This window comes from Episyrphus balteatus, chromosome 1, assembly GCF_945859705.1.
Source record: "Episyrphus balteatus chromosome 1, idEpiBalt1.1, whole genome shotgun sequence".
NCBI lineage: Eukaryota > Metazoa > Arthropoda > Insecta > Diptera > Syrphidae > Episyrphus > Episyrphus balteatus.
Genome location: NC_079134.1, coordinates 51,424,908 through 51,437,080, shown reverse-complemented (window position 1 = coordinate 51,437,080; position 12,173 = coordinate 51,424,908). Strand labels below are relative to the sequence as shown.

At 30.1% G+C, this 12,173-nt stretch overlaps 1 protein-coding gene across 1 annotated transcript; it reads right to left on the bottom strand.

Annotated features, from left to right (window-relative positions):
- Positions 1 to 690: 690 nt before the first annotated feature.
- On the bottom strand, positions 691 to 1,577 carry LOC129906052 (uncharacterized). The gene has a single exon (XM_055981682.1). It carries the CDS (start codon positions 1,426 to 1,428, stop codon positions 751 to 753), a length of 678 nt encoding a protein of 225 aa, XP_055837657.1. The 5' UTR covers positions 1,429 to 1,577; the 3' UTR covers positions 691 to 750.
- Between the last annotated feature and the right edge of the window lie 10,596 nt (positions 1,578 to 12,173).

The following is a 12,173-nucleotide window of genomic DNA, read 5'->3' as shown; positions in this document are numbered from 1 at the left end:
TAATCTAGTGGTTGTATTTTTTTTTGTGTATTTTTTTATTTTTTGTCCATTTATGGTAAATTTTGAATAGTATAATTATATTTTTGTGTTTTCATATTTGGTAATTTTTAGTTTCCCGCGATAAATTCAGTTCTCCACAGATTTTTTAACAGACACACCCAAAATATGACTTGCAACAGAAGATGCACTAGGTAATTTCAATGTTAAGTTCCGGCGTTTTGCCCAATTTTTTACATATCGGGGCCTTAACAAGTCTGTCAGTTTTATACGGGCTTGAAACAAGAAAAATGCATTATCTTACCTTACCAACGTTGAAAAAGAGCGTTTGTCAAAATATTTTTTTCCCTAAAAAAATAATAATAACAGATTATTCTCATCAGTTAGAAAAAGGTTCATTTTGTCAAAATACTTTTTCCGGCCATTGTAGATTTTATTTGTTTCCCAAAATCGAAGTAAATCTACATACTTCGATTGAAGTAAAGTCCGAACCCTGTCGCTATGTCACCATTTCGCTTTGTCACCATTTCGCCATATCGCGAATTTCATACATATATTGAATTTCATAATTCAACCGATATGGGACAGTAGCTCCATAAACCAAATACTTGGTTCCACAAAACAACAAGCAACTTTTTTTTAGTGTATTCACAAAAATATGTAAATAATAAAAAAAGAATGAAGGACAAACACTTTCGAATTATAAAATTTGGAAAATTTATTGGAAAAAAGGTATTTTGTATAAAAATAAAATTAATCCAAACTACTTGTTTGAGGGCAATTCTGCTCATCCTGTGATTCCCTCTTTGGTGTCTTTGAAGTAAACTGAGAAAAGTTAAAATTGATTTTTCCAGTTGCACGTATTTCCACCGGTTGCTTTATTTTCGGCCTTGAATTAACTATGTTTGCACTTAACACTCTTTGCCTTTCAATTTTTTTCTCATCATGGGGCTTAACGAATGCTTCCTTTTTCACACCCAACATCATTGCTTGTCGGCATTCTTGACTTTCAAAAGTTTTAACACGTTCTCTTATTTCCGTATCCCTTCGTATCTCCCTGTCGATTTCAGCTCGTTTTTTCTGCTCATATCTCTCGATAGCCTGTTTGTCCTTTTCCTTATTCCTTTCGATGATGAGGTCTGAGATTTCAATGCGTTTGCGGGAGAGTTCTTCTTTGGTAAGTTTTTGAAAAACATCAGGCCAAAGTCCTTTTGTTTTTTTAATTAAAACAATACGAGCTTCGCTTTTGTATATTTTGCAAAAACTCTCAGCTTCATCAATTTCGTTTGTTAGATGGCGTTCAAAGAATATTGGAGGGTTATTGAATTTCAAATATTTCGGCAATAACACAATATCCGGTCTTCTGCTTAGCAAACGATTCAGTTCGATAACGATTTTAATTTCGTCTTCCGTTTGGGTTACTCGGACCATTTTTAGGATACAACTGCTCAAAAATTGACAACCCAGTATTGAGAATTTGTGTTTATAGTTCCTTGATTTTTTTATTGATCAAACTTCTTCGGCCGGTGTTTGTTTTTGACGTCAATCAGACGGTTGCGTTTTGTAAAAGGGAAAAAGAAGTAAAATTAGTTTTTCTAAAATGCTATTTGGGATTTCTCAAGCCGTTAACGTGACAAGAAGTTTAAGTGGTTGGATTTTTGTTATTGGATTGAACATAAGGTATACCTACCATTTTTATTACTTTGCAGGTGGAAGTAGATACTTGTTGAAGTTGAATACCACGAATTTTACCTCGGCTTTTGATGATGGGAATTGTTTTTTTTTTTGCGTTTTGACATACATTTATGTGTATTAAAAAGACAAATAAACAGTGCTGTTTATCCAATAAAATGTTGTCTTAAAGGTGTCTAGAAATAGGTATATAATCAATAATATAGGTATTCTGAAGAAAAAGGGTGCAATTTTATGCTGTTTTTATTTTGAACCACTTTCTTGATGTTTTTTTTTATTTTTTAAAGGAGGTTTGTATAGCCATAACTGCAAGAGGGTGAAATGAAAACAACTACCTACATAATATCAAATTAATTAAAAATTTAAACTTCAATATTAGGTAATTAGCACGTTATGTGTTTCTTAAAAAAAGTAATTTTTGCCACTATGCTTTATTAAGGAGCAAGGACTAGTGACTAAGAACACTCAACCGTAATTGTGAGCTTTTTATTAGTTTGCAAGGATGAAATGGACCTAAAATTTATCGTCAAATCTAAACGGATAAACAGAGATGGAGTTTTTCATGACACTGATACTTTTGGAGGCTTTGTCAATTTCTTGCAAAGAGGCAAGGAAAAAATATTTTTAGTTGGTGGAGGATACGAACCCAAATCTCTGGCTCTATTAAATATTCGACCAAAGGGTGGGTACTACTTTTACTTTGTGTTCTTTGATTGGAGAAAAACAAAGCCTTATTATAGGTTCATACACTACACATTAGGGTGGGTGGAAAAACTGTTTTTTTTTTTTCGAATGTCAAATGGTGAAGATTAAGGAGGGTTTAAGAAACAACCACAATCGGTCTATATCTTCTGCCTCCGAAACGGACATAAAGCTTAAAAAATTTGTTTAAAAATTGTTTTAAGAAAAAAATTTGACCACCCTAACATCTTATTTTTTTAATATTATAGTTTTAGACAACTCTTTTATGAGCTAAATATTAGGGGTAGTCCTGAAACAGGGTAGACTTAACCACATCGCAAAATGGAAAAGTTTACCTTCCATGTGCGGGAATGTTTACAATATTTTGGCAAAGTTTTTCAATAAAAATTTTGACAGCTCGTTTCCTACATTTAACATTTTACCATGTTTACGCGGTTTCATGAATACCCCTTTTAAGTTGAAAAAATATTGTTCAAATTGAGTAAGGACTTCGGTAATTCCGGCGTTTTGAAATTTGCCGAAATATGGCAAAATTCCCACTTTTACGATATTTGTATGGACTATTTGGTAAGTTTTTATTTTTACCAAATAAGAAGTACCTAAAAATGAAGTTGACACAATCAGTGAAAGTTGTGAACTCGCTGAAAAGTCTGTCGGTCAAGATGGTTTTGAATATTTATCATTCTGCTCGACCCGCACAGTGGTACATTGTGTGCTTTATTGCGTCAAAAAACATTTACAAGGCCATTTCTTAACGAAAATTTTGGACACAGTAGTATATTAGTATGAGAATACGAAAAATCTTCCAACTTTTTACTACTCAAAATGGTGGACAGAATAAGCGATAATAGAATCTTCTTTTTCAAAACTGTATAAGCTAGAAATAGAAATTAAACTAAAATTGATGTCAAAAAGATGTTCGCTCTTGGAGTTATATGTATGTGTTCATATTCAATGAAAAAAAGTTAAACAAATTTAAAACAAAGACCAAAAAGTACCAAAGTAGTAAAATACACTTTAAGACCTTTTTTATGCTATTTCTTGTAGCAACAATATTACGCCAAAATAATCAACTTTATATGCTGTTTGTCTATCTGTTTATTTTGAGCTGCAGCCTAAATCAGTGAAGCTATTTTCTTTCTTGAAAGTTGAGGTTTTTTGTGATTACCTAGAGGGGAAATTCCAGTTTTATTTTAAGCACCAAAATTAACGTTCCTTGCCATATGATCGAAATGGTTGACTAAATGATCGTTTTTTTTTCAAAAACGGATTTGACGTGGCAAATAAAGTAAAATAAAATTGTAGAGTTACTGACGGTACTTGCCATAGAACAGTTTTCTCGTAAACGACACTTACGATTTTTATGAAAATTTTTGTACAAAAACGTTTTAAGAAACTCTGATACTAAATACTAAGATTACTTTTAATAGGCTTTTTGGGACCAATTACAGATTTTACTGTCTCTTCGAAAAAAAACACCCTTTCACCTAATTTTATTATGGTGAGCCATAATCTTTGTATTCACTCAAAAAAAAAACACCCTTTTAACCATGATATTCTTATAGAAACTTTAGATTCTTGTTTCTTATCTCAAAAGTAACATAATTGCCAAATTTCAATAGGGCACCACTAGTATAACTCTAGTTTATTACTTACTTTTTCAAATATACCCATATTTTCTCTACAACAAAAAAAAAAACACTCTTTCACGTGAAAAAAATATGTATAAACTATTTTTATTCATAATACCTATGAGAAAGACAACATATTTAATAAATTTCGTAAGGGTTACTTTAATACCATTGATTTTATCGGTCTTATCGGATTTTCCCTTTTTCCCAAAAAAAAAAAAAACACCTTTTAACCTAAAATATTTGTATAGACTGTTTGGGTTCTTGGTTTCTGTTATAGATGAAACATTTTTACCAATTTTCATTGGTGTACTAATTTTTTCCCAGTTTTTGTGGTACTAATTCCGAATTTCATCATTTCTTAAAAATAACACCCTTTCGCTATACTTTTGAGCTTCACCCTTTCCCTCTTGTCCGCGAAAAAACACCCTTCCAAACAACTTTTTTTTATAGACTTTTTTTATTCTTGGCTCTTCTCCCAAAAGCAAACATTGTGCCAAGTTTCATGAGTGTAACAATTTTTTTTTTTATTTTTTGATTTTATGTATTTACTATTTTACCTGTACTAAATGTTAATTTGTTTTATATTTAGAAGCTGCGAAATTTTTTTTGTAGAGAACTACCTGATATCACATTTTTCCCTCGCCGGAATGTTGTCATAATTTGCTTTGCGTAGGTTAATGAATAAAACAATTCTGCTACTGGCATTATAAATTTCTAATAGACATTGAACAATTATTATGAGTAAAATTTGAAAGGGAAACAATTAATTCATCGTACAAGGGACCCACCAGTGACGATAGAAAATGGAATACCCTTTATGTTATCAACCATCATTAAAATCACACTCAATTTCAAATATTTAAACATATTTTATACCAACACAATAATGCTTTATGCACATTTTTTAAAATAAATAATTTCGTTCGTAAGTTATGCCAAGAAATAAAAAAAAAAACTCGTAGTCAAAATATTTTTTTTTTTAATATCATATTCAGAAAGATAAGCAACTTGTAAATAAAAACAAGCCAAGAAAAAAAAAATTCCTAAGTTTTGTTTTCACTAAGAGGAAAAACTTCGTTCGTTCTCACACTCTTCCTCTTTTGATGTTTCCCAGTGTTTTTCTTACATTTTTTTTTGTTTTCTATTAAAAAAAAAATCAAGTAATTCAGTGCGATAACAGGAAAACTTTAAAAGAAAAAGTATCACTATGCTATGTCGCCCAATGAAATGCAAATATTGCCCTACATTCTCTAAATAAATCCTTTTGTTCCCTCAACAGGAATAAAGTATAAAACTTTCCTGCAAAAGCATTCTTGCTCACTTTGTGTGCAGTCTTTGTTCTGCGGAGTGTTTCGATATCAGGGAAATATGCAAATGGCAATAGGATAACTTGTTTGCTAATAAAAAAAAAGAAATAAAATAAAAATTTGAAAAAAAGTTCATCTCAATTTAAGGCAGATTATCTTGGACTTGGACTTTTCACGACAACAGCAACGTGTCGGGAAAAAATGTTAAGTCTAGAGAGTGTGACGGAAAACTTTTACGTCACATTATCTAAATTTTTGACAAAGACAAATTCTAAAACGAGTTGTATAAGGTACAAGCAGGTTTAGTAATATAAGATACCTGATCTAGGTGACTTAAGACAAAGTAGTTTTCAATGGAACTTAAACTCTGAAAATATTCAGAGATGCAAATGCATAATCATTTACGTCCTTTTTTTAGGCTACTTACAAGCTAAATGCAGCTGTGGGTAGGCTTATCATCCGCCAGTGTTTCTTCAAAGACATCAAGCTTTTAAGGGCTCATTTGGGACCAGACTTTGATCTTTACAAAATGAATGTATCTTATTGAAAAATAAATGTGTTTTCTGTATAAACATTTATGAATGGCTTCAAATTGGATGGCAGTGTTTTGTTTCATGTTTGGTTTGTACATTTTTGTTTTTTTTTTTTTTTCTTGTAATATTTTAAATATATAAAATAAAAATACAAGGCTGAAGAATTTTTTTAAAACACTTGGTTTATTTTTAAAAGCATTTTATTTTCCTGTTTATCAATTAACATTGACGAGAAAGAATATGAAGATTTTATTTATATACGGTACAATTTTTTTGTAAGCCAAAGTTGTAATTTACATTATTTCTACTTTGGCCAATGGCACTGTGGCGTATACGTGCTCTAATTTTTATTTATTTATTTAATTTTTTGTTCTTATTATTCACTCAAAAAAATTATGTGATTATTCAATAGATTTTGTACTATTTGCATTTATCTTTATTTTGCCTTTTCAAAATACTTGACAAAGCAACTAAACACTGTGAAAATGAATTTTACGTCTGGATTTATAAATTTAAACAGACCTCCAGAGAGCAGTTTAAATTTATTTGGATTTGGGTGCTGAATTTAATGTAGCCCTGTCTTTTTTAGAGAGGATGAATATTTTTTGAGTACAATAGTTACTTAAAGTTTAAGCAGTGACAAGTACCAGTTATAACTTTCAGCTATAGTGAATTCCTAACTTGTTAGTCTTTTGTGGTATCACAATGGACCCATAAGGGTGTAAATGTCGGGTTCTTTGCCAGACAGCCACTATAACCTAACCTTACCTAACCGTTAATAACACTGTGTGACAAAAACTTTACGATTTGTAGTAAAATGGCATATTTTGTTTTTTTTTTTTTGCAAATTTTGGGCAAGAAATATTTTTTTGACCTGTAGAATTTACAATTTTCAAACATTCAAGCATTGTCAATTTTTCTACTGATTTCGTAATTTCTGAAACGATCAATCAAAATAAAATGCGCGACTGGAAACTTAAAACTCGTTTTTCAAATAAAAAAAAACAACATATGAAATCAAAGTGAGCTCCAAAGCAAGTATGTAGTTCCATTTCTTTTATTAAGAAGCATTTTTAGAAAAAAAAATCAAATTAGAACCGTTTTTTAAAAAACCTTTTTTTTAAAAATCATTATTTAAAAAAAAAAATAAAAAAAAAATTTGATGCCAATTTGAATAAATTACCAAACAACATCTAAAATCAAAGTTTCAAAAAAATTCAATTTTCGGTTTTGATTGATTTTTCCAACAAAATTTTCAATTTTTTTTTTTTATCCATAAATAATTTTTTTCAAAGTTTTATTTTTGGCTAATATTAAATTATATAAATGCTGTTTTACAAAAAATTGGGTTGGAATCGAACTTGTAGTTTCGGAGCAAATCAGATTTAAAAAAAAAACCGGTTCTATGGCAGGTACCGTTAATAATAATGATTTCCAAAAAAATAAATTATTGAAAAATAGACCTTGTCTTAAGACTTACATTTGAAATTTTTTCACAAAATCGTTGGAGCCGTTTTCGAAAAATTTCAACTCAACTAAAATCGGTGTTTTGGTCCATCAAATCCTCTTAGGCTGTAGCTTTGACAGACAGATATACGGACATCCGGGACCCATTTTTTTTTGGTATTCGCTATCATCGTAATGTCATGGAAAATTGTTACTTCAACTTTTTTTTTACGAATGCATAACATGATAGTATGTATCATGTACCTATATCGCAAGTAAAAATAATAATCGTAAACGTGATTGTCATGATTTTGCTTCACGTTACCCTATCACTATGGTCTATTTTTCACTTCACAGTTTGATAAATACAACATATTTGACTTCTTTAAAAATATTTAATGTTGGTATCTTTTATTAAGTTAAATGTAAAGATAATAAAAACCAAAACAAACAAAATTAAAGTCGATGTTCACATATAATGCGGGCCACAAGGATTTGGAAAAGGGATATGAGCCAAATACGGAACATGTATTATCTACAATTTACAACATAGAGAAGAGAATGTGTTTTTTCTTTGAAATTGTATTTTTTATTAAGGTTAGGACATATTTTAAATATCGTGCCAAGAAAAAATTAAGTACTAATTTAATGGAATTCAAAAAAAACTGGTGGTGGTCCATCGGAAGACGTTCCAATAACCTATTTGCTGAGGAAGAACTTAACTACACCTACCTCACTTTCACAAGCATGAGCCGTTAGCTCCGCCAAAGTCTTTGATGCTTTAAACACTCCAAAAATCGAAACTGAAGAGGAGCTAGAAACGATTTTAAATGGAATAGTTGAGAGTTTAACCCAATCTATGGAAAGACCTCAAAAACGGCTTGAAGTCGAAATTCTGTATGTGCCAAGTTTCGGGCTCCAAAATTCTGTAAATTATAAAAGAAAAATTGTTTGGTATTGAAAAGTAGTGAAAAATTAGTAAATTTTTTTATTAACAAACAAATAACGAACAAAAGATTTAAGTGACCGAACAATGAAGAACAAAATACGAACAATGAATTACAATAATAAAAAAATAGAAAATATGTACTTGCAAAAACTTGCAGTATACATAGTAGCAATAGGTATAAGAAGTCAATGTAATTTTAGCACTTAACAAAGGGCTTCATCTCCCTGGTCAGTTAATTTTTTTAAATATCATGTCTCAAACAAGAAAAAAATTGTAATTTATAAAATAATTGCCACTTTGTTACTTATTTGATAGGTTTTTTTCTATATGCAATTAGCCACCTGTTCTGTGAGAACAAAAGGTGTTGATAATATAAAAAATAATTGTAATCGATTATCATGTAGGTACTAAAAATAATTGATAAGTCAATCAGCAAACATATTTTTATCCAAGTAAACTGTGAGTACTTAATGATTTCTTAACTGTCTTTTGCATTTAAAAGAAATGAAAGAAAATGTTATCAACTTTATTCTTTTTCACATTTATCACCATTTAAGACATCATTATTTAGAGAACTCTTCAATCCTTATGTAATCCATATCACTTAAAAAAGTTTTTTCATCTTTTTTTTTTAATTTAGAACAAGGATTTATTTATGGTTTAAGCGGCGTCTATTCATCTTAAGAACGTTAGAATAAGGGACAATTAAAAAAAGAACAATTTAATAGGTTAATTTGCACACTGTGGGGGATTTAGGTACCTAGTAGTTGGGCTAGACAAATGAGAAGAACTTTTTCAACTTAATCCCGCAAAACAGAGTGCACAAAAAGGTTATAAATTAAGTTAAAAAAAATCGGACTTGTGTTTTACCCTTATTTGATATGATAAGGATTCGGTAATGTTATCATTAGACAAAATATGTGTTTAATGATAATCCTATTAACAACACATTGTACACTACAATTAATTATTTTTAATTTTCATGCTTCTCTTAACATTTAAAGTAGGTATGTTATAATTTTTTCTATCAAAATGGTTCTACGAATTGCATTGCCTTTTTTGTTAAATACTAGCTAACCCCACCCGCTTCGCTGAGTGCATTTATGAAAAACATTGAACCTATGTGAAAATAATTTAAAACCGAAAAAGTGAATTTATATTTTTTGCAGTGAACATTTCTCAATTTATTCTAATGTTTTTTAGTTAGATCAATACCTTATATTTTCAACAATGGACTTTGCGCTTTATTTATATTTAAAACGAATGTTTGAAATCAAAAAGCAAGTCCGACGGAATCATTTAAATGCGATGAATCAAAACATCTTATTCTTTGAATTTTCCCACACAAAATGTTAGCTGCAATCAGAGTTGCCATTCAATTCTTTACGCGAAGTCTGGTACCATTACAAAGCTTAGGTTGATTGATATTATATCATGATAATATAATTTGCGCTCCTATTGCGGAGTTCCTGGTTAATCGAAAGAATTCAATAACTCCGTCGGGTAATTAAATACATAGTTTTCACTTGTAATTGTGTCAACTAATTTGTGTAGGCTAAAAATTTTTATTTAAAAATACAACCGACTTTTCACTGAACGATAATAATTTGATGAAAAATCACAAAATTTACAGTAATTCTTCTCCGCCTCAACTGAACTTGCTAAATTTACAGACGTGATCGATCATATTAAAAAACACGTGTTTATTATTGCAAGTGTTGCCAATTTTACTTTTTTTCATACAACGTAGTACAAATACGGTCTTGCCCCCATAGGCGCTCTTGCCCCCACTTCCCCTATAGTTTTTTATTTATACACGAACATTGTTCCAATATTTTTTGACTTTATCGCAAATCCATCAATGTGAAATCTAAAGCTTCAACTGATTTTAAGTGCGCCATTGTGGTCTCATCAACACAATAACCTGACACTGTTGCAAAACTTTGGTCATTGCCAATTCTTTTGAAATATTTATAACATATAGGTGTTTTAAAGGCAACTTAAGAACAGAGTGAGCTGTATTGTTACCATTTAATAGCGTAGCATTAATTCCAGAAGAAGCCAGAGGCAGTGCTTTTTTATTTTTTAGATGTTGCAATGAATGTTTTCCCCGTACCATCAGGAACCAGGTGCATATGAAAAACACAAACCCAAACTCTGAATTATCACACCTTGTTTAACTTCGGCACATTAGTTTACTCAAACATTTTTAATTCAATGCAATCGTCCTTCCACTTGATCAAGAAAATCTTGCTCTGCATGATTTGGAGCAAACATTCCAAGTTGTGCCCGTGTTTTATTCGTAAAAATAAGACCGAAGATTAGAATTTGATTAAACATTTCATGTGTGTGCAGCCAAATTCGCACCCGTGTGCCGACTGAAGGACAAACTATCGGTTTTAAATTTAGGCATTGTAGTCTGATCTTAAGATTTTCAAGCTGCAACAACATGTAAAGAAAGTTGTCCTGGTTAAGCCCCCCGTCTGTTTCTCTTCCTGGCGAAATTTTCCTTTGCTGATCAGAAATTCATCAACCTAATCAGAAATTCATCAACTTTCATTATTTTATTAAACAACTTTAAGATCTCTAAAACATTTAAGCCTCAATTTATTCCCTCTCCATCACCATTCAAAATTAAAAATCTGTCAAATCGCATACAACTTTTATAGTTTACCGTTTAATGTTTCCCATTTTACGTTAAAAATCACAAACAATTAAGAATTGAATATGGAAATATGTATGTAGAAATGGTCACACTTTTTAACTTAAAGTTTGTTTTGCTGACCAAACAAAAACACTTAAATATAGTAAAGAATTTTCCTGATTAGGTTTATTCCACCATCAGCTTACACATGTGGATTAAATGTCGCACGACGCTTTCGATTTGCTGTATCCTGAATAATGTTTTCTTAATAATAATGCCAAAGTCAGGCTTTAAACGATAATAATTTATAATTATTTTGAAAACCTGTCTTAATAAATTTGTTTACAAATTAAGCTAAGCAAAAATTTTTAAAAAGCGAGAGTGTTTCTTTACTCGTACAAATTGACAGCTACGTAAAGATAGAAGAAAAGGTATTATTTTTTTTTTATACAAACCATCTACATATTAATACCTTTCAAACAAACAAAAAATTACCAAAATCGGACCAGCCAAACGCGAGTTTATCGGCCACACACACTTAACGAACTCATTTTTATATATAAGATTTTCAGCTTAAAATAAAAGAAATATACTTGTATAGATGAAACCTTTTTGTATGAAAACATAAAGCATTTTTTATTTTTTGACTTGATAACGTCTAATAAATCGATGAACCCCCGCCATTCACGAAAAACTGACGCCATTTTCTCCCGTTCCACCTGAAATTTTTAGCAGTACGCCAAAAATTTCATTTAAAAATTAAAAATAAACTTTAAGAGATACAAAAATTTTCTATAGCTTATTTGAAAGGTAATAACCTAAGGTTGAATAATAATGAAGGATTTTTAAAAATTCCATCACTTAATAGGGTAAATAGGGGTAAAACGAAATTGCAAAAAAGTGGCTATTTTATAGAAAGTTGTAGAATGTTATTGAAAACGTTCTAAAAAATTTTAAAACCAAATTATAAATGAGTTTTTAAAACTAAAACATGAGGTAGACCTTTGACAAAATATTTATTATACGTAGTTGAAATTTTTTTTGACAATTTGAAAAATGCCATTCAAAAGAAATTAAAGAAAATATTAGGGGTATATTCTTAAATGATTTTTGACCTAATAACGGGAAAAACAAGTTTTTTTCTGTCCCATGTTTTTTGACCGTTTTTAATAGTTTTTTTATTTTTATCTTTTTTTCTTCAACAGAAAAATAAATTAAATTTATACTATAGATAGATAATAAATAAAGATAATAAAAAAGTTCTATATT